This window comes from Engystomops pustulosus, chromosome 1 (assembly GCF_040894005.1).
Source record: "Engystomops pustulosus chromosome 1, aEngPut4.maternal, whole genome shotgun sequence".
Taxonomy (NCBI): Eukaryota; Metazoa; Chordata; class Amphibia; order Anura; family Leptodactylidae; genus Engystomops; species Engystomops pustulosus.
In genome coordinates this window covers 70,239,996-70,263,720 of record NC_092411.1, presented here as the reverse complement: position 1 = coordinate 70,263,720, position 23,725 = coordinate 70,239,996, and the positions used below count along the sequence as shown (strand labels likewise).

The following is a 23,725-nucleotide window of genomic DNA, read 5'->3' as shown; positions in this document are numbered from 1 at the left end:
CCTCTTCCCATCACAGGAACTATTCACTTCATGTTCAGTGGAAACATTTGCCAAAATATTTTCATGAATTACACATTTCAAGTAGGAGATTCCAGGCCTTGAACATCTTTATTTTTTAAATTTATTTAAAATGAGAAGTCAAAAATCTGAAATACTGTACATTTTAAGTGTTAAAAATTTTCATTTGTACATACAATCTTACAAATATATAAAATCTTTATGACATTTCATACAACAGCCAAACTCTATTCTTGTCTCAATTTGACAGAAATTTTCATAGTTGCCAATTATAAATTCAAAAGAATATTTCTTAAAACTTACATAACCCAAGTTCTTCATAACCCAAACATACATACATTTATTCGCCAGAAAACCCGGGGTCTGGAGAGGTAGAAACTGTAAAGTATGTGACCTCAGTCAATGATAAGCTTAGAACTTTTAGCAAGAATGTATATGTTAAAGCAAGGTCTCTACATTTTGTTTTTCTCTCTCGTAGCTGACATAAAAAGCATGTGTTGGAGTTGCTTTGTATCTATAGGAGTTATCCATCAAATTACATTATATACACAAAGAGGGCCAGTTAAATAATGAAACAGTACTCATTGCGTTCCAGTTGCACTACCCGAGTGTCACTGGCCAGTGATTGGTTGAGCCGCCTCAAGTGCTGTTGAAAGACACCTATGAAGTGAAGTTCACAGTAACCAGGAACGGTGCGGGAGCAAAGAGTGGCCAGTATCATTTTATAATAATAGTGGTCCCATTGTAGAGCTCTTTTATTATACTTAATTAATGTACAACCCCTTCAAGTAGTATGATGTTTGTCTAGCTTATGCAACCATAATTTATGGCATAAATGCGACTATGGGGGACCAGGAATTGCAATTTTCCCCTTTGCCCAGTGGTGTAGTGGTTTAGGTTGTAGCATGTAGGTGTAGATATGCATGTCTGCACAGCCAGTCACTTGATATATCAACAAGTCTAATGCGCCAGAGCACAATGCATCTTTCCTTAAAGGGGTTTTCCCACAAAGGAAAGTTAGGTGCTGAGTGCAGAGATCCCTGCAGAACAAAAACGTGTGGTCTGTTGGACCTAGACTCGCCTCAGGCTAATGGAGAAGACTGTTGCGCATGACCGTTCTGCTCCATTAATCTCTATGGAGCTGACTGAAATTGCCGAGTGCCGCGCTCACTGATCTCAGTCAGCTCCATAGAGATTAATGGAGCAGAACGGTCATGCACAACAATCTGCTCCATTAGCCTGAGAAGCGACGTAGGATGCCTTGTTTCCGCAATCTGCGGGGGTCTCCACACTGAAACCTCCACTAATCAGCAAATTAGGTCCTATTCCCTGGATAGGGCCTAACTTGCTTTGTGGGAAAACCCCTTTAAGGTCTATAATATATGTGGCATGGCATCTATTGAGCAGACCCACCACTTACAATTTGAACAGTGGGCAGGCAATATGATAAAATATCACACACACACACACGTGTGTTAAATCCTGCTGACTTCTACTACTCTTGTGGTCCCAGGTGCTCTTTGTTTACTCAGCTACTGCAATGACTCCCCCTCTCCATAGAGATCCAAGGGGTATGGGCCATAACATAGGGAAAGATAGGACATGTCCAGAGCGGTACGGTGCCACACGCTCTGTGCAGCCACTGCCGTCTATGGGGGACACCCGTACATATGGTCCCCTAGACGGTCGTGTGCATGGGGCCTCAAAATGTCTACAAACAGGGTTGCTCCTCATTTACACACACTGGACTTATGATTTCTAAGAGTTTGATGAAAACTGAGGTATGATTTAAGATGTTAACATTTGTGTTAGTGGTCTTTACCAGTTAAGTTCCATACTATGTTCTGCTTACACCACATCTGTATACCTTGTGGCTTTAAATAGAGAGCATCGATTAACTTTTCCAATGCAGTTGGAAAATGCTATCAAAATATCTAGCCCATTACAGGTAGTGGATACATTCCACTTACACCAAATACTTGCATACATAGGCAGAATGTCCATTGTGAATTTGGAGTACAGATAGCACTAGTAATTATTTTTAAAAATCTTTTAAAGACACATTGTTAAAAAGTCAGGAGTTCTACACATTTTCCAGTGAAGTGTTATGTTTAGAAATTCAAGAATATTTACAGCACTTTGAAGTAGGGTACTTTTGGAGAAAATGTAAAAATAACTACTTTCTGAATCTATTCCATGTACAAAAACGTGCCTTTTAATGATGACCTCCAAATTGATCATGTAGCTACTAGAAAAAGAATGCAATGTTAATGTTAAACTGTAAGCCAACTTGCATCCCATAAACAGAAAAATACCCGGCATCATGAAGTGGAACATTTAGTCAATTAAGATTTCTTCTTCTGTGTCTTTCAGTGTTGAGGATTTGACAGCTGTCTAACACGATGCAGCCGGCAGACTGTGGTCATGAAAATGGATACTACAGGAGCTTTAAATGGGAACCCATCATCAGATATATTCAGTCCACAAAAATTGGAGGCATGAAATTCCACAGCTTCTCCCATGAATCAAGATTAAGCTAGGCTGCACACATATGTTTGGAAACATATGTTGGTTGGATCAAAAAGACTAAACACATTGCATAGGACGTACAGAAATATGATGCAATGACTCCCTGTCTGCAACTCCCAACTGCAGCACTGGTACTGTAAAAGTTCTTACAGTATCGACCTGTGGCAGTTGAGCCAGCAGACAGGGAGTTCCTTGCATCCTATTACTGTATAATGCAAGGACTGCAATCATGTGGACATGTTCGTATGCAGCCTGGCTTAGTCTGGAACGCTGCATCTTTCAGAAATACCAATGGATCTATAAAAGGGTCCAGGTAAGGAGAGATTATTTGAAGCTTCTAACCAACTTAACTCAGACAAAAAAGCATCTGCGGGTATGACAGGGAGAAGCTGTACAGCCTACTCGCCTGTGATTTTTGTTTCAGAGTGAAACATTGCGCTGTACCATGAGGGAAGCAATACAAAGTTCATGCTATCCATAGTTTGAGCAGCATACACATGATGGAAGGTTTGTTTTGAATGTTGCCACTCCAAATTCAGTAATTTTTTGCTACTCTTATTCTCTCTGAGCCTTAGCAATATATTTAAAGTGACTGATATTTTAGCAGTTCCCCAACATTTGTGCACAATGTACCTCCAAACAAGAGCAAATTCTAGATGCAAAAACTCTTTTCTTTCAGTGGGAAGTTCATATGGATGATCAATCTTCAATACATAAGCAAAAGGCCAAGGGAAGTCTTAGTCCAGATGCAAGGCCATATTGTTAAAAGAAAAAGGGTTAAATCTGTATCCTGTTCCAGAATAAAACTTGTTCTGAAATTCCACCCTGTTAATAGAAAGAAAGAAAATATTCTAGTTAGATGCATGCAACATAGACACATGCAGTCAAAATCAGAGCAAATTTTGGAGTAATTTTGACTTTTATGCAAAGGAGCTTCTCTGTGCACCAGGGACAGGACCGGTTTATTTTTTCAATACTTTTACTGAACGGTTGATATTCCCTCACAAAAAAAAGAAGAATGCATGCATGGCAACACAGAGAAGCTTATTTACATAAAGAAAGAAAATTACAAATGGATTTAAAATAATAGATCTGTAGAAAACAGGAAAGGAGGCGTAGACTATTTAACCCCTTAACAGTATGCACCAGATTATTATAGCACAGTGTCCATAAGGTTGTGTGAAGAGGGTTCACAACTCAAGCTCTCTCCAAACACAGTAGGTATATTCTGTATTGTACAGCAGATACCCGCATGTAACAGCCAAAAGCCGTGCCATTATAAATGGCACAAATGTATTGCTCATCTCTCCTGTGCAGGAGTTAAAAGTAAATTATTTCATAGAATTAGCAGGTCGATGAAACATAATGAAATACCCACCAGTGTAATCTGAGAGCATGAAGAAAGGCAGACAGGCCCTCCATAACCAGAAGAATAAAGATTGTTAACACAGAAAAAGCAGCCAGGGTTGGCACCAGCAGGCACACTCCTATACTGGAGGGCAGCATGTGGAGGCCTTTACTGAGCACCATCGTCCACAAGACTTCAGAAAGCTCTGAAAGGAAAAGAAGACATCACAATGCTATACTGGATCTCCTGCATATATTCTCATCTGTAATTCAAGTGAACGCTAATGTTACATCAAAGCCTGATTTTGGGATACAAAGTCCAAGACCCACTGTCAATGTCACTGGACAACTTTAGTACAGAAAAGTGACATAATACTGTTTGATTACAGTAACGTTACATAGAAAGCTGCTCTGTCAAATAAATATCAAGGTAACACTTACGTGCATGTGCCAGGCTCAAAGCCCAGAGACGCAGATAGGAAGCTGTGTTTGACACGCATCCCAGACAGTATTCAATGGTGTGGATTGCCTGATGCATAAAGACCTCTGTCATATCAAACTGCAAAACAAACAAAAATTCAATAAGATGACGAATTGTTAAACAATTTCACGGCTTTTGCAAGTAAATGCATTATCACATTATATTATTATAGCCCATGCATACAATGCATACGAGTAAGCTCAATTTATCAGGGCAATGGGCCCCTTGCACTCATATTCAGTGTTGTTGCCAGTGTCACAATCTCACTCATCTGTACATTATTTTGGATTTACCAATTTACGCTTTTTGTAATATGTGTTAAAGTGTAGGGGGCAGGATATTAGGTAGGTTACCATACAACTATTAAATGTTCTGCACCTCTTTCTTGAAATGTAAAGTAAAGAACACTGGTGCCTCATTAGCTGCCATTATTCCTGTCCATAAAATGGCCGCAGATGGCAGCCATTTGATCTCTAATTTTTCCATGAGCAATATACCTTCCAGGACCTTAGGATCACATGATGCTTAAAAACTTCAGCTATGTTCTCACCTCCTCTTTTTCTCTTTCTCTTTGAGCCTCATGGCCTGTATGGTTGTCGCCCTCTTCCAAGTCATGTGGTCTGATTAATGACAGCTCCTCCTCACTTCCACGGCGTACTAATGTATATCCTTTCTACAGACAGAAATGAAGGACTAGTAAAACCAGAAGGTCCAAGAAACCTCTATGTCACAGCAACATTCATGCTTATTTACATATAGTTTACAGTCTGAATTAACTTGAACACAAAAATAATGTAATTTGTCATCAATAAATACAATTAGTCACTACATTATTCACCAAGTTGTGCCGAAGACAGGAAGCTTTAAATAAAAAAAATGGTTACAAAAAAAAATGTATTGTGACTAAGCAAATTCCCTACATAAACACAGAAATACTAATACAATCAGTCCCCGGGTTACGTACAAGGTTCTGGAGGTTTGTTCTTAAGTTGAATTTGTATGAAAGTCATAACTGCATATTTTATAAATGTAACCCCAGACAAAAGTTTTTGGTCTCTGTGACAATTGGATTTAAAAAATGTTGAGTTGCCATAAGAACCAGGATCAACAATAAATCTTAATTACAGACGCCTTTGATAACCGTTATAGCTGATCATTGTAGCCTAGGGCTGAAGTAGAGTAAGTTACCAACATCCAGAGGTCCGTTTGTAACTAGGGGTCGTCTGTAAGTCGGGTATCCTAAGTTGGGGAGAGTCTGAATAAAGCTTTGAACGGTGACCTCCATTCATCTACACAAGAATTTCGTGGGTCAATAATAAAATAATATAGGAATATTGTAAAAGTTCTAGGAAAAGAGTCATCAGGTGCAAAAGGACAATACATACCCTGTAATTCCCAAATGTTTGACCTCCATGATGCTGCCAGTACAGATATAGTGGTTTCCCAAACAGTAGCACGGGGACACAGAGGAACACAATCACCACCAAGAATATTTGAAAGCCATACTAAATGGGGGAAACACATTTGAAACTGACATTAGAACTTTACAGAAATGTACAAAATTATTTTAACATCAGGAAAGAACAGCATGAAAATAACAAAGAAAACTCCAAATGATTGAATTTCCAAATGAAAAAAAAAACATGATGATTAAAATTTATCAAGGTTTTTTTTTTTTAAAGAATGTTTGGGTACTCATATGCCAATCTGTAGGACAATCGTGTACATCCTCTTGCTCTAATCCCCTTCTTATCTAGAAGATAGCTGCTAAGAAGTTTAGCAGTAATGATTAGAATGTATACAAAGTAGTTGCTGACCTGCCCTGGGTATAAAGGAGGGTTGCTGCCATCATCACCAGTAAACATAAACATATTTATGAAATGAAGAAGAATACTTGGTGCCGTCCTCGAATTCACTGCAGACCACGTCAACCACTTAAATATAACCATGAATACAAGGTAACCAAAGATACACATCATGAAGATGAGCTCGGGGAGGAAAACCAGAAAGATGCTGAATTTTTTGTTGAAGTGCCTAAGAATACAGAAAATGCAATAAATGTACATTATGAATGTATACAGCTTACCACAAAGCAGAAAAATATAAAGAATTATGACAATCCATCAGATGCACTTTGAAAAATGGAGGTCTAACTGCCATGTGTGCCAAATCTGTGGCAAAGCAGCATGAAGCATGTTACAGAGCAAATCAATATACAGTTTTTCAGGAGAAGGTCCAGTATAACTTGTGATTTATTCAATGGCTGTTCCCAACAGTGACTGACAGTATATTTTTATATGTGCGTGCCGTGGATCACTAAAGGAGAAGGTGCAGAGATATCTATGAAACATTAAACTGACTCTATCCCCTCTTCAATTATATTAATCTGCTCAGCTATCTCAGCTCTATATCATTTTCACAGTGTTAACTAATTTTAAAAAGATTAAAATCTTTTGTATAAAAAATAAATTTGCCAAATTCTGAGTCCAAAAACTTTTTCACACTTTGGTGTACGGACCCAAGCAAGGTGTCATTTTTTGCAGTTTGTGCTAGTGTTTTATCAATTTGGGACCTATATGACCGTTTGATTGTTTTTTATTCAAATATTCACAGATCGAAAAATGGCTAAAAAGTGTCGATTTTACATAAATGTTAATGGCCAGGAAACATACCGAACGTGTTTTATGATTTTTACTGTTTATTTCTTTTTATCTGTGTTCTAGGGAAAAGGGGCGATTTAAACTAACTTTTAAAAACATTTTAAATACTGCAAAGTCTGATTGTATATACCGTATATAACATGCTGAAAAACCTCACCTCGGCTTATACACGAGTCAATTAAAAAAAAAACACAAACTGAAATACTCACCCTCAAGCGGCCTAGATGCTCAGCACGGCTCCCCGATGTCGGCACGGGTCCTCTTCTGTCTTCCCCGCGGCTCCTCTTTTGTCTTCGGTAACAGCCGCCATAGAGGCGGCCATGTTATCAGCACCAGCCACGTCATAGTAAGCGCCTGCCGGCAGAGCGCATAACCGCGTCTCTGCCAGCTGTTACAGAAAACTGAGGGCAGAAGGGGCAGGCAGAAGGGGCACCACGGCAAGCATCGGGGCTGCCAGGGCGAGTATAGAAGTTTATTAGTGCTGGCAGGGCAGGCTGCATACTACAGGGGGCGGGGCAGGCTGGGTGTACACTGGGGTGGGGGGATGTGACCAATGCATTTCCCACCCTTGGCTTATACTCGAGTCAATAGGTTTTCCCAGTTTTCGTTGGTAAAATTAGGGGCCTCTGCCTATAGTGGGGTTGGCTTATACTAGAGTATATATGGTAGCAATTTTACTGATGCTCTCCAATAGCCTGTCATTCACATGAGTGAATGAATAGGGCCATTTATCGCAAAAGGTAAAATCCTCCTTCCATCAGCAAGGGCATTGAAGATGAAATATGGCTGGGTATTTAATTACAGGCCTCTAATCTTTTTAAGTGGGAACACAATTGGTGGCTGAATAAATATCATCTTTTTACTTATTGTATCTGTGGAGTTATGTCCAAGCAGAAGAAAAACTTCAAGAAACATGATAAAATAAACAAACTGAGCTTTATTTAAAGGTGCATAGGAGACTAATGAACAGACAACTCTCATGATTGGAAATTCTACATCATACCCAATAAGTAAGGAATAGTGTCCATATACATTTTTTACTTACCGATAATTAAAAACACTCAAGACAACCCCAAATGTCATGTGTATCACTCCTAGAATAATGGACATCTTCATTTTAAAAGAATTCAGGAAAGTGAGGCGATTTGATGCCAAATTCCAGATCTTAATATGCGGGAAAAATAAGGGAAAAACAAAAAACCATCAATGCCATACACACACTTAATATAAAATTGAATATAGTAAATACAACAAGTACTAAATGTTCTATTGTTTAAAAAAGTTTTAAATAAATATCACTATATAGCAGAGGTACACAACCTATTTTGGTCCGAGGGCCGCACTGTCATACTGCTATCCTTCATGGGGCCGCACTATTAACCAAAACCCTAGATGCGCAAAAAAGCCACAGTGCCCCCCTAGAAACCATTACTGCATAATACTGCGTTTGCACAATAAGTAACATAGAAACCAGGGCAGACTACAGTACAGCGCACAAACAAGACGATAATAATGATAGAAATTGTCTGAATTGTCCATGCAGTAGGTAATTGTGAATAACTGGCTGCATACAGGGGCTCTGGTAGACCCCAGTACTGTGCCTGCCTGCAGCCAGCCAGGTATTCACATTTATCTGCTGCACAGGGCCGATTCTAGCCTTTTTGCTGCTTTAGGCTATATTCACATGAACGTGTGCCCGCTGTACCGTAGCTCCCCATGTACAAGAATATAAATACTATAATACTGCTGCCTATGTACAACAATATAACTATTATAATGCTGCCCACTATGCTGCAAATCGTGGCAAAAACTTACTAAAATTGCACCACTGGGAGCTGCAGGCAGCAGGGCGGGGGCCACAACCTGACGCATGTGGACCGCGTCATGTGATCCCCTGCCATATAGTAACCAATAGCAACAATAATAATTAAACAAATTCTAAATATAAAATAATATTAAGAAACACTCTACACTCACAGGATCAATTCCAAAAGGATACACTCCTGTGACAACTCCGGTTACATTTGGGTCCAGTGTCAAAAACTGATTGGATAAATCTTGTTTCCTAGTGCAAAAGTAAAAGAAATGGTAATGAAAAAGGAACCCGTCAGCCACATCTAGCCCCGCCAAACCAAGGGTCCTACCTTATTTTCTGTAGCAAGTTATTCTGCATGATGATAATGAAATGAGGCATTTTTCCTCTTAACAAGGGGGAAAAGGAGGAACAATGCAGACTGGTGGATGATCATTTTATAATTCACAAGAGCCGCTGACAGATTTCAATATCATTATGCGGAGCGACTCAACACAGTAAATGAGGAAGGAACTTTGGTAGCTGTGTCTGACAGGTTCTCATTAAGGTGATGTGACATTAATTCCAATAACAATGCATTGCTTAACAATTTATCAGTTAAATAGAGAGACAGGGACATTACTTCCTCCAGTCTTTTGTTTTATTTGCTTCTACGAAATATACATATATACACCAAGACCTCAAAACTAAAAAAAACATCCCCCTTTATGAAAACTAAACTTTCTGTGAAGAATAAGCCAAAGTTCTAGAAGACTAGTTTATAAAGGACACCTGTCATCAGGTCTCTGTAACTAATGATGCCACCACTACATGTTAGAGCAGCTCACAAGGATTCCAGCCTTTATCTAGTTAATTCATAAATTAATCATATTTTCTTTATTATTTTTATATTATGTAAATGAAAGTGATGTCACCCTTTTTACCCCTACCCTCTCTTCCCCCTGCTCATGTCTTTGTGTTCTATATAGTAAAGCATTACTAGTGTTTGTGCTTTATCTGCTGCATCCTGGAGCTTTTGTATCTCTCTTATACACACACAGGCTACAGGGGCTGTGGCCGCCAGCACACAGAGCAGCCATTACACCATTATACAGGCCGTCAGTCTTGTGTATAGGAGTATCTCATACACACACAGGCTGCAGGGGGCACCAGCACCAGGAAGCACATGGAGGAGCCATTACACTGACTGTCAGTCATGTGTATAGGATTATCTCATACATACAGGCTGCAGTGGGCACCAGAACTAGGAAGCACAAAAAGAAGCCAACACCAGGAGTGTCACATCATTATACAGACTGTCAGTCAAGCACTGGGGGGGGGGGGGGGGGGTGGCTGTGCCTCCCACTCATGAATAAGCTGGACAGCTGAATATGATAATGATTCATTGAACCCATCTCAGGTAATTTGCATACAGCTTTAGAAACAGATTGCTTACGTTTAAGGTGGTGTCACGCATGGTGTTTTGATTCTGTTTTTTAAGCATGCTGTTTGACCATTTTTGTCCTGTTTTCCCAACCGCATGCATTTTTTAACGGACTGAAAACGCATGCTTAAAAACGGACTAAAAACTCAATCAAAAAACGCTAACATGTGACACCACCCTTACTAACATGTAGAGGGACAATGTAGGGATAAGTGCAATCCTTTCTAATGGCAGTTTATGTAAATATATTTAGTTTTGGGGGTTAATTTGCCTGACAGGTTCTCTTTAAAACAGTCGAGGGTGTTTAACAATATAAAAAGCAAGGCAGATGTAAAATTTTACATTTTACAATACAACGGCCAAAGACTTGCCAATATACTCACGTCCAAACTTTTGCTTCAAACATTGCCGAAATGTTCCAACTAGAGCCAAATATGTTCAATGACTTTGAAAAGCAGTCATTGTAGATAAGTCCAGTATAAACAGAGAAGAGCCCCATCAGCAGAATGATGTAACGTCCCTCAAAAAAGGTCTTCATGATCTATGATATAGAACAGAAGACTAAACATGAAGATATGTTCACTATAATCCATGTAAACTGTCATTTACATTAAATTCCTGTATGGTCAGCTTCTTACATTACAGCAGCTACATATGCATTTACCAATCCTGTGCCGTTTTAAAATAAAATTAAAAAAAAAAAAAACACTAGTTACAAGGATAAAAATAAACATTATAGGGATAAACTCAAGCTGTCCTTCCATTTGTCCAGGCGGAGGAGAAGCAGAAGAAATTCCCCACTGCCAGGCCGTCAGCCTCAGGTTAATTCACCCATTTTTCTCATACAAGTTAGATGACTTCCCCCATCATCTTGGCATTTAAAGGGAACCTGTCACCAGGAGACCAATTTTTTAGCACTCCCCCAGTCCCCACAGAGCATAGTACATACGCTGCCAAACTGTTTTTGTATTAAAAATTGGTTTTACAGAAAAAAAAGATATGTTATATTGTACCCTTCATTAGCATGTGCTGTGTGACTAGGCAGTTGCCAAATGGGAGGGTCTGGAAAGGAGCAGCCCCCCCCCTTGGGGAACAGCTACTCCATGTGACTTTTCAAATATATGAAAACACCCATCACTTGGCTTAGCCACGCCCCCTGCTCCTCTACAGCCAATCCCGAGTGTGGGGAGTTATTCATATATTTGAAAAGGTCACATGTTTCCCAAGGGTGGGGGGGGACTGCTCCTTTCCAGCCCCTCCCATTGGGCAACTGCCTAGTCACACAGCACATCCTAATGAAAGGTACAATATAACATATCTTTTTTTCTGTAAAACCTATTTTTAATACAAAAACACTTTGACAGTGTATGTACTATGCTCTGTGGAGACTGGGGGAGTGCTAAAAATGGGTCTCCTGGTGACAGGTTCCCTTTAAAAATCATTTTTAAAATATGGGAAGTATATATTTTATTTCCTACCGAAATTGCAAAAGGGCGGTGTTTACAACAAATACATTGGAAATATATTGTTTCTAAGGCACATGAGGGGTTAAATGTCAGACATATTAATTATTTTTAAAGGGACACTCCAGTCAAAAATAATTCATTGAATAAACCATGGTGCAGGGCCTGAAGGAAGGAGGATGACCACTTCCGTTGTATTCCTAGAACCTGAGGTCATGCTCCTCCCTTCAGGCCCTGCACAAGGTATAATTCAAAAAAATCAGAAGTGACTGGAATGTTCCTTTAATTATCAACACTACATATAGGCATCGATTGTACGACATATCCAGCACATCATAAGCAAGGTTTATTTAAATTATAGAGACTTCTTACTTCATCTTGTGCACGTTTCCATTTGGGATCATTTTCGCACAGAACCAAATACAAAGCAAATAGAGACATGAGAAGGCCATGTCCGAAATCTCCAAACATCACAGCAAAGAGAAATGGAAATGTGATAATGGTGTAAGGAGCTGTTAAACAAAGAAACAAATGCTATTATACCATCTGCCAAATAATATTCTAACATTGCTGCAAAGTAAAGTAATAAAAACCTAAAGCGGCTGTGGATTTTAAAATTGTAAAGAAACTGTGCGAGTCTGTATGATATGTTATCATCAATATCAGATAAATGTATCAATTGCAACTCTGATAAGCATCTAATCTCCTTCATTATTTATTTGGTACAAGGCCATTTTAAAAGAATAGGCCTGAAATGTATTGCCATACAAAGCCACTTGCGTCAACTGAATGGTAAGGGTATCCATGTGTGGCATATGGGCCCAGAAAACCCAATTAATAAAAAGGGATACGCAGAAGAGAGGAATATACTTAACCTACCTGGATTTACCTCTCTATAGTTCCCCACACCGTATGCATCTACTATGTTCTGGAAGCCAGCAGTGAATTTATTTGTACGTATTAATGTTGGCGGGGTCTCATTGCTGGGAATGCGGTTTATGAAGGAGGGGATGGAAGCGCCACTCTTTCTCTGTGGAATGAGAACAGCCATCATTCAACTGTGTACATTTAGTGTGAATATCACGATATATCAAAGGATTAAAAGGTCAATGCTTATTCTGCAGCAGAACAAGAAAACGTCTTACCGAGCCTTCCTCAAGAGCCCTTTTCAGGTTCTGGAGATCCGCAACAGGACACCAGACTTCAGCAATTAAACACTTATTGGTGACATCAAAACTACACAAGTTCAGCACATGGTAAATTGCCTTCATCTTCTTAACCTGAATAACCCACGTATACACTGACTCCGACGCCTTGAAGAGAACTTGTCTCAAATAATCTTCTGTCTGGTTAATTACCTACATAAAGTAAAAATCATGGCCCCGTTACTTGCATGGCATATCAGAAAGTATAGTCTCTTTACATTATTGGGAGAATCCAATAGTCCAGAGTGTGTGACAGTAGAAAATCCCTACTTGACCATGTTGGAGACTGCTCTTTAAAGGGGTTGTCCGAGTTTTGATAAAAAAAATATATGTGGCCGGGAGCGGGCTGACTAAAACAATAAAGCTGTACTTACCTCCCAGTGCCCTCCCGTATCAGCGCTGCTGTCGCTCCGGTCCGGGCGCCATGTAAACAAACATGGCCGCCGGAGCGGCGCTGGATTCAGCTTCCGGCCGGACACGACAACCTTCCGGCCCCCATACACAATGCTGTGTATAGGGACGGATAGGCGTACCCGGCCACGGCCGGCCGGAAGCTGAACCCAGCGCTGCTCCTGTGGCCATGTTTGTTTACATGGCGCCCGGACCGGAGCGACAGCAGCGCTGGATACGGGAGGGCACCGGGAGGTAAGTACAGCTTTATTATTTTAGTCAGCCCGCTCCCGGCCACATATATATATTTTTTTTTTTAACTCGGACAACCCCTTTAATGGTTTTACAGAATTCAATCTTGTACTGATAAGGGTTAATGATAAGAAAATAAAAATTTATAAGCTGGAATACATGTTTCTGTACTTAAAAGCTGTGGTAAAAAAACCTATATGTTGAAAAATTGCATCATTTTTGCCATAAAGAGACATATCTCCCCTTTAAAGAGAACCTGTCACCAGCTACACCCTCACTAACCACACACAGTACATTTTTAGATGATACATGTTTCACTGATGCCTCTACCCATGGGGTTAGAGCCTGTATCCTTTAAAAAAAAAAAGACCTTTATTGATTCCTCTGTTTTAGTCAAGGAGGCAGGCAGCAGTATTAAACAGTCAAGCTACCCCGCCTCCTCACCGAGACGGGATATGCTAACCCGGCTGAAGAGAAGGGGTGAGGAAGAAGGCCAATTTCTCTTTGTATAGCCAGCATATCTTGCACATATTCACGGTCTCTCTATCACCTTCTCCTCACCCTATCCTCAGGAATTTTCTTCAGCCTCACAGCGGTAAGCAGGGGAAAGTAAAGGAAATTAAATATTTCTGTAGTTCAATATTGAGAGACAGTCCCTAAGTACAAATCATACCAGCAGCATGATGGTAGCAGTGAGACCTGTCAAGCTGGATCAGGGAGGCAGTTCACTACAGGGAACACTAAATGTGCAGGACTCACTTACTGTGATTGTACTCATCTTAGGTATACAAACTGATATTTTTATTTATTTTTTTAACATTACAGCCATGGAAAAGAACCATTTAGCGATTACGTCAATGCTTTTTAATGAACTATTTATTTTGTGTGGATTAATTTGAGTAGCATTTATATTCTAAATGCTGGTTTTCAACGTATCACTAAAAGAACATACTTTTGTTTCAGCATGCATGATTAAGGGAGTTGGACAATGTTATTTTTTTTAAACTGCTACCGTAAATAAGATACAGGCCCACAAATATCCAAATACATGTATTTATGCAAGATTGTGTTTTTAAAAATCCTACATACATAGAAAGCAACACAGTTCCATGCAATGATGTGAAAGCACTGTCCACAACAAAGCCCATTCAAATTTGTTTCTTAATGCAAGAGGCATATTAAACTGTGGACATGCAGCAAACATACTTACCGCATGAAGGTCTTGAATTCTTGTGTTTAGCCCAGTTATAATTTCTTGGCGTTCTTCAGAAGAGTTTGGGTAAGGATACATATGACAATGGTAACTAAAAATAGATTTAAAAAATCAGAAATTATAAAAAAATAAATAAATAAAACTCACTTTATACTGTTGACCTCTACTTCGAGGAGGTCATTAGTCTCAGATTCTGCATTGGTATGCGGTTTGGTGCAGCTTCTTGCACTATAAATTATTAAAAGCAAAGGATGGCAATGGTTCATTCAGCTGTATAGCATTTGAGCCAGAGGCAGCACAAGAGCATTAATTAAAAAAAAAAAAAACTCCACCCTTGCAACAAAAATGCATATTTTCCAGGAATTATAATATCAATTCCTATGAGTAAGAGGTTAGTTTTATCTCTGCGGTAAATCCTCACTGCATCCCACTTCAAACCTACCTTTACCAAAGCTTTTAGTCCACAGAGGGGTCTTATGTACACCTAGATCCAGCAGGATCATGACAGCTGAAACTACCATAAAAGTTTCATGTGTGAAGAGCCCACTAATTTTACTCACCATTCACAGATCTTTTTGACTTTTTGTCCTATTTGGTCTCCCCAGTAAGAAACTAAAAACACAAACCACTTAGTTGGTTCTCCCTAAAATTGAAGATGGACATCTTATAAGTTACAGGATATAAACAGACTAAAAACAACGTGTTCTATGAGATTTGACAAACTTTACAAAATGCAAAAATGATTTATAAACTAAACATAAAACAAGTCACAAAAATGTGTGTGTCTTATCTCTTCAATTTAAGCAGTTTTCCCATGAGTTATGAGCACAGTGCTGACGGAAATTGCCAAGGGCTGCGCTTGGCGATCTCCATCAGCTCCATAGAGATTAATGGAGCAGAACGATCATGCGTGGAGACGTTGCGACAAGGGGTCTGACAGAACACGTGGTTCTCGCAATCTGTGGGGGTCTCAGCAAATTTTAATTTAGTCTGTTATGTTCAACCCCATGTTGTGTTATAAATTAAAACCACAATATATAATATAAAGTGAAACACTAACTCACCGTGTCAGGGTCTTTAAGATGCTCATCTAGTTCCCGATATGTCAGGATGGTGTAGCCTTTACAAGCCCTCCACAGCATTTTCTCAAATGATTCTAGCTTTGCAAAATGAACTAAACCAGAGATAAAGCTGGAAAGAGAAAATAATTCAATTGCTAATCCTGAGTACAGGATCACTCTATGGCCCATGTCATTTCATGTCTACAAAAACGCAGGTTTGTAAGCCACAAATATTGTGATGGCCTCCAATTCACAACATCAACTCTCACTTATTTGTATAGCAAGCATGATGGAAAATGTCCAAAAGAATACAGCATTATAGATTTTCAAAAATGAAGGCTTTACAATGGGTACACTGTGGAATTTATATGTTATTATCTTACCCCAGTTTTGCTCCAAGCCTCTGCATACAAGTATAGTCCATTAAGGACTCCTTCTCTAAGGTAGGAAATTCTTCATAACTGGTGTGAGAAGACGTTTCATACTATAAAAAGAGAAATAAAATTATGTGATTTTTTTTTACGAACACAATACCAATATATTTACCGATATATATTTACCAAAAAAAAAAAATATATATACATTACAGCAGCTACAATCCTGGAATAGGAATTCATTTTCACAGTGCTGCTACTAACAAAAAACACAAGGATATGCTTAAGCAGATCTCAAGGACTGATGCCTAACACTGTTAGCAGCATTTTATGGTCATGCTGCCATCTTCCTTGTGATGTGTATTTCCAAAAGCAGATAAAAATATAGTAAAGGCCTCAGAAAGCTATATTTACAGTCTATGGCCTAGGTTCCCTCCTCAGGACTGGATTGGTTAAGGTCCCCGGATGTCAGACTTGCACACCCTTGAGCTGCTGAAACCGTGGATCATTGATTCAAGCAGATCCACAATGTCATCACTGTCCGTAATGATGATTGATGGTGCATGTTCTGATAAATGGACCTAGACTCTAAATAGGTGATGACAGGAAGAAGAGGAGACAGCCACAGCAGGGTAGCGAGAACCTGCCGTGAAGAGGACACCCGGGACAAAGCCAGAAAGTTACACGGATAAACAGGAACGCTAGAACTACTGGCAGAAGCAGGACAAATGGTACATTACTGTTTGCCATATATGTATGGGGGTCTGTTATAAATGAGTCAAAATAATTTAGTTTTTCTTACGTCAGATGATCTCTGCACAAAGTTCTTTGTCACCCTCAGCATATGTGTATACTCTGTCAACTCCAACAGGTTTTTTTGCAACTTTTCCTTGTTCTTATTCACTTCTTTCAGCTCAGATTCGAGCTTCTGCAATTGTTCCTAGAAAATACAGAATATACAGAACATGGAAATCCTTGTCAGAAATATAAGGGTAAATTCACACAGTTAATTCTGCTGTTGCGCATTCCAACATGGATTTATGTAGACAAAGCCACTTGTGATGAAAAAGACCAATGGCCTCTCATTAATGTCAATGTAGAGAGTTTTATACAATGTATGTTCACATGGCTGATTTCAGCAAAGACTTTCCATGTCCTCTAGCCCCCCTATTCCTGATTAATCAGTGCAATTATTATTGGATCTCTACTGTTAGTTTGGAAGAGTAATGCTCTCTCCTCCAGCCCAGGAGCACCCATCTGATAGTAAAGAGCCAAGGTAGCATAATTTCAGCATAGCTTTAGTACCTAACATGCCATCTCGGCTCCTTCTACTGTCAGACAGGGAGTGCTGGGCTGAAACACACAAAATGGCTCTGCCTATCTGACAACAGAGATCCAAAAGTAAATACTCTTGACATGTAGGGGCTAGAGAGAAAACTTTAACCACACCACAATCACTGAAATGACATCTAGAAAAGGAAGGAAAGAGTTGAAGCTGTTGGAGGTGGTGAAAGATCCTCTTTAAGTCTAAAAACAAAATGGTTAGAAGAAACAAGAGTCCAGCTGGAAACACATGAGTGAGTTTGTTTGTCAAACTCACTGGGGGACATTTACTATGGTGTTTCCGCCAGTTTTGTGGCACTCTCCCCACATGTTCTGCTCTCAGACCTATTTATTAGCTGTCGGGGACAGAAAAAAAGGACTTTTTCCGTCTGCTCCGACTCTTCTCCGAAAAGGGGCGTGGCTTTGGCGGAGTGGAAACTTAGACACAATTAATATGTGTCGCAGCCCTTTTTGGGCGCTGTAAACCGGCGGAAAGTAGACCAAAAGAAAACTGGTCTAGCAGGGACTGTTGGACACATTTCTGGTGCTCGGGACAGATTTTGGTCCCAGGGACAGAAAATGGTCTCGGCGCCAGAAATGTCTCTGCACAGCTCCACAATATTAAATGTGTATCTTCTTTCCGAGAGCAGTTCGGTAACAAAGCCAATGCAGACTTTAAGTAAATGTCCCCCACTGTGTGCAGGTGTCGGATTAACTGGCCCCAAGGCCGAACAGCTGAACTGAACGGACATGCAAGCGTCTAAAGCACATGTGGTGCTAGCGTTGGGTTTATAAATGCAATGCTAGCATTCAGAGGCGGGCCTCGGTTCATTTGCATTTCTATTCAAATGCATACGATCACTAACCAGCACTTGGTGTCTTGCATTGAAATTAATGATATTTATAAAAAAAAAAAAAAAACATGTGCCATATAACAATAACAAGCCATCTTTATTGTCTCCATAATATCATAATATATACACAAGACAAAAATTACATGAAAACATTTAAAACAGGGGTAAAAACTGTACCCTACCCCTCCCACCCCCCAAGGGGAAATGTGTTACCCAATAATAACACCCCAAACCTTTACACTGCCCCCTCCCACTACACTGTCCAAAAAAATCCTGAAAAGATGACAAACCAGGCAAGTAAAGATATTTAATCCTTTATGAATGTGTATAAATGCCAAAATGGTACAGCAACTGGCCACAACTATAATGCTGCCCAATACTAATACCTGCACTATTGTAACTAATGATGGCATAAGGCCAGCGGAGGGAAGGGGGCTGCAAAAGCCCCACGGGTATCGCCACAAAGAGTGGCGTCCCCTGAGTAAATGTAACGCCATCACCCAGTGTGACCCCACCCTCAGGAAAAGAAATGGTCTAGGGGCATATGTGCCCTTAGAACACATATATTTATAACATTTAAAGAGTGTCAATATTTGTTTCTGTGCAAATGAAGCCACATTTACCTGGATTTCCAATACATGTTTCGGGAGGGGGGCAGCTGGCAGCATACTTGCTTCTGGAACCGGAATGTCAACTTTTTTGATCTCCTGGACCAGATATCCTTACAATCAAATAACATACACATATGAATAATATTTTCTACAAAAACACTAATACCTACACACTTAGTATCTTAGCGTTATTGATATTATCTCATACAAGAAGAGTTGAAGCAAATTTTTTTTAAACAGCACTGGATGAGGGAATAATATCACAAATTATATCACAAGATCTCCCAGAATGGTCCAAAACTGTGCCAATATTTTCAAAAACCTCATCTTAGTACACAGTTCACAGATCACAGTTCCACCATTATGTTTCTGACACTGCACTAAAATCTTGTGCACGTGTAATATGTACCGGGTACATGTGCAGAGCGCAATGCTGTGACAAATAGGTGTGCTGATGCCCTCCACACAAAGAGTATTTTTTCTCTGAAATGAAAATTCTACACCTGTGGTCCCTTCCCAGTTTTTCCTTTTCCCCTGCGTTGCCTTTGGTAAATTTACTGTGTGTGAGATGTTTATTGCATAGACATGTCTTATCAATATTTGATGGAGGTGTGTGTAATTAGCACATTTCAACCTTTACATTTTTTTTGCGTCATGGTTTATGTTTGCTTAAAGGGAACCTGTCATCAGAAACGGCCTAATAAACCACTACCAGTATGTTGCCAAGAAGCTGCACACATCCCAGATTGAGTTTCTTTCATGATCCAGTGTGGTGGCATCATCCAGAAAATCTACTTTGAAGTGAGATGTAAATTTTAAACACTGTAGTCAAGCTTTCTCTTCCTCTGGAAGCCCACTTCATTGTAATTGATGGTTCTACATCCAGAGACATCACTAACCAGATCTCCTAAAGTCCAATGCACAATGTCAATCACAGAAGAGGAGGCTTTAGAGTTCCCCACCACCTTGACTTCAGTGTTAAATTCTCCGCCTCCTTGACTTTATACAACTAATTTATATCTCACTTTATAGTTGCTTTTCTGGATGATGTCACCACACTGGACCAAGAAAGAAAGAAAAACTAAAAGTTGTTACGCTGCCTGACAATATACTAATATTGGTTTATTAGATCAATTGCTGATGACAGTTTCCCTTTAAAAGAAACATCTGAATATGTTTCAGATTCCTTCCAATGTCTCATTTAGTCCAATTAAAACAAATTTGTGCCTTGTCTTTGAAGTAGAAATGACTTGAAGGAAGTTTACTTTTAAACTAGTAAAAGTTATTTCTGGCAACTAACCAGCATCCTGGATAAACATACTGCAGAGCGTATTTCTTTATAGTAACTGAGGATAGACTACTGAAATAAGAACCACTTGCCAATATTCAGACACATTGTCTTCCTTCTTGCCTCTAACATAATAAGTGATGAGGGGTTGAAAAGATGAGGGGCATGCTGCCAGAAACAGATCCACGCTGCATTTCAACATACAGGTTGAGGCAGAAACAAGACTGATTGCATAGAACAATAAAAATGGAAGTATTACAGATCAGTCAAAAAAAAGAAAATAGCGCTACAGCTTCCATCTTGTTTTCTGCTCAAGCAACAGAAACCTGATGGAAATGGCGCACACTGACACTACTGGAAGCCATTAAAGGTCCAGTGAAAATGAAATTGATGGAAAATAATTACGAAGGCCTGAACACAGGTCTGTAGGTGTGATCAATGAGAAATAAGCAAGTGATTAGTGAGCATTCAATTGCTGCACAATTATTGGAAATGGTCACGCATACAAATCGTTCTGTCTACTGTTCTGCATACTATTAATATCATGTAGTGCAATTCCAATCTTTCTACTTATTTAGTATAAAAAATATTTCTATGGTATGTGAGGTTTTCCCATAGTGAGACCAATCAGCACTAACAGGGCGGAAGGACATCACAGGAGGCTGCATGTAATATACAAAGGGTGATGCCATGTATGTTTTTGGTCCGTTTTTAAGCATGCATTTTCAGTCCGTTTTTAAAACGCATGCGTTTTTTACCGTTTACCTTGTGTTTGTCTACTTTGAACTGTTTATCTATTAAGATAAATATGTTCAAAGCAAAGAATGGTAAACGGTAAAAAACACATGCGTTTAAAAACGGACTGAAAACGCATTCTTAAAAAGCGGACCAAGAACGCCACGTGTGGCATCACCCTAAATGTTTAGCAGAGTTCATGATCCCCTCCTAAAATTTGTTTGGGAGAGACCATGCTGGAGAATCTGTGGCCTGTTATTCATCTCTCAATGGGATAAGGGTGGGATGACGGCTTCTGAAAGTCTTATTTGTTAAGTTTCATAATTGCTTCTGTGAGGATACCATGTGCAGGGAAACTGATTAGATAACTAGTCATGAGACTACAGAGATTACAGGTCATTTCATCAAGAAGGCAAAAAATAAACTAGAACATTTTCTAATATATGATTGCGTCTAGGGGTAGATAACTTAGATTTCATAAGAAATGAAACGGCTCTCTCCAGCTTTCCAGTTTAGTGCAATTCTCCCAAATCACTGCCTTTCTGTTTGTATACCCAGGAGATAAGAAGTCCTACAATCAGTACATGTAAGCATATAAAAAAGTGCAAAAATCTTATTTAGTTTTGATTGACACATGGGTTTTATTACTATAAAATAAAGAGATCAAACCCCCACTGATGGCATATGATAGCATTTTTGTTGATCTTGCAAGTGCCATGACCACCAGCGAGGCATATTTAATTGGCTTCGGATCTCATCTGTCTAGCACTTTCAGCACTTGTGGTGAAGAACTACCTGCAGATGTTAGAAGAAATAAATTAAGTCTGTTTTCTTGTAACATACCTAATATTCGCTCAAGCTCTTCACATTTCTTTACTTCACCGACAAATTTCCTCTGGAAGGCACTGACATGAGGGTTCAGCTAGAATGAATGAATGGACACTTCAGATTGAGGAAATAAACACTGAAGGGGAACACCTGGACGAAACTGGGTGAGTTCTCTTTACAGAATATTCCACTTCCTAAACTGTGGTAAAGAAAGACTGGACATCTAATAAATAAAAAACTACTTGAGGTAACATAACAATAAGGTAATGCCTTGACCATGTAGATGTTCTTGACTATTCCACTGACAGAAGATGTGATTAACATGTGACAGCATTAAGCCTGAACTCATTGTTACACATTATCACACTTGTATTTAGTGAGGGGTCACAATATAATATAGTGGGTTTATGGGGTTATGTAATATAGTGCCAACAATAGATTAGGGGGAGTCACCAATATTATATCATCTGGTCAGGGGATTAGTAGGAAATATTATTTTAGCACTTAGTAATCAAGTCAGTAAGGGGAAGCAGGGCACAGGCATCATCATGTCAGTACAGTATAAGACCCAGTTCACACCTGGGTTCGGACCTTCATCATTATCTCACATCACGAACAGAATTTTTGGAATATTAATGTAATTAAAAAAGGGCCGCATCTTGGTAGGATAAGACTTTGTAGGGTAAGAGTTATTCATTAACACAATCTCTCATTGAGACGCAAAAGTGGATGTTGCTGCTGTTGCCCACCCCTCGGATGGTGCAGTATCCCCGGTTTGGTGGGATCCTCAAGTATTAAATAGAGTAGAAAGAAAAAAAGCTGGCGGCAGTAAGCTGTGCTTACAGGTGGAGGTAAGTAGATACAGACTTACTACAGTCCCATCAAATCTTTTTTATTTATGTATATTTGTATAGAATTATGACAATGAGTTTCGACTCCGAACAGGCATCTTCATCAAGTTCAGTGCAAAGCTGGGGCTACCTCTAACAATATAAGGAAGTTAGGAGAACAGCAAGAAACTGTGATACCTAATAAGTAAAAATAATATCTTACTTATATTGTTAGAACATATATATGTTTTCTTTTACTCTCAATCACAAAAATAATAATGGATCAGTTTAAATATTCATTGATTTCAATGAAAAACTTTACATTTCCATTATGACTCTTTAAAAGATCCATTAGACTTGGGTTATTAACTCTGATCACCAATACAATAATAACTGAAGTCCAAGCGCAGGTGTGAACAGAGCCATAGGTGACAGTCACCTCTGTATGACAGTATGGGGAGAGATCATTATGTCACATCTAGGTTAGAGGGAGTCTCCAGCATCAGGTCAGCCACCGGGTGAAATCACAATGATAATGTGGGTACAAAGTAATGACCATGACAGGCAGTGGGCAAAAGCAATACTCACATCCCTGAACTCTGCCAGTCCCATCTCCCCTAGCTCGCTGACACAGTCATAGGCAGAACCGGACTGCAGGAAGAGCTGTGCCAGGCACATAGGCTCACTGCGGAACAGAGAACCCATCCTGCCACCAGCAGCGGGTGTCCGTCCTCAGCGGAGGAGGAGGTAGAAGAGGCTGCACTGTGCTGCCTCCACGTCGCCTCCTGCAGCCCCAGACTGCGCGCAGCACTTCCGGGATGTGGAGCGTGCGTGACGTAGCGATCACATGATCAGTGACAGCGGGAGGGAAGTCTCTTGTAGGAAGCGTCTTCCATCTGGATGATGATGATGAGTGCGGCATGATGAGTGCGGATGAACAGTGTTGGCTATTATACGTTGTATTATATCACTTTCCCGGAGCTGCACCTCAGATCATCAAATGACTCCACACTAATGATGTAGGGGA

The 23,725-nt window shown here is 39.7% G+C and overlaps 1 protein-coding gene across 1 annotated transcript; it reads right to left on the bottom strand.

The window, feature by feature from the left end:
- Window positions 1-361: 361 nt before the first annotated feature.
- ATP6V0A2 (ATPase H+ transporting V0 subunit a2) lies at window positions 362-23,546 on the bottom strand. The gene is made up of 20 exons (XM_072144323.1): window positions 23,287-23,546; window positions 21,884-21,962; window positions 19,030-19,127; window positions 17,032-17,169; window positions 16,239-16,339; window positions 15,859-15,985; window positions 15,355-15,437; window positions 14,792-14,885; window positions 12,880-13,092; window positions 12,614-12,764; window positions 12,107-12,246; window positions 10,655-10,812; window positions 9,013-9,100; window positions 8,081-8,199; window positions 6,193-6,409; window positions 5,761-5,880; window positions 4,926-5,048; window positions 4,336-4,453; window positions 3,926-4,100; window positions 362-3,372 (listed from the first exon to the last, which is right to left on the bottom strand). Exons 1-20 carry the CDS (start codon window positions 23,401-23,403, stop codon window positions 3,285-3,287), a joined length of 2,547 nt encoding a protein of 848 aa, XP_072000424.1. The 5' UTR covers window positions 23,404-23,546; the 3' UTR covers window positions 362-3,284.
- Window positions 23,547-23,725: the final 179 nt, after the last annotated feature.

Bases quoted from the DNA above. Each gene is read 5' to 3' on its own strand.
- ATP6V0A2 (XM_072144323.1), bottom strand. From the start codon at position 23,403: ATGGGTTCTCTGTTCCGCAGTGAGCCTATGTGCCTGGCACAGCTCTTC. The intron at 13,093-14,791 runs GTAAGTATGTTT...TACTTTATGTAG, and splicing joins GAATTCAAGACCTTCATGCG to GTAATTAACCAGACAGAAGA. The intron at 5,881-6,192 runs GTCAGCAACTAC...TCCCCCATTTAG, and splicing joins CTCCTTTATACCCAGGGCAG to TATGGCTTTCAAATATTCTT.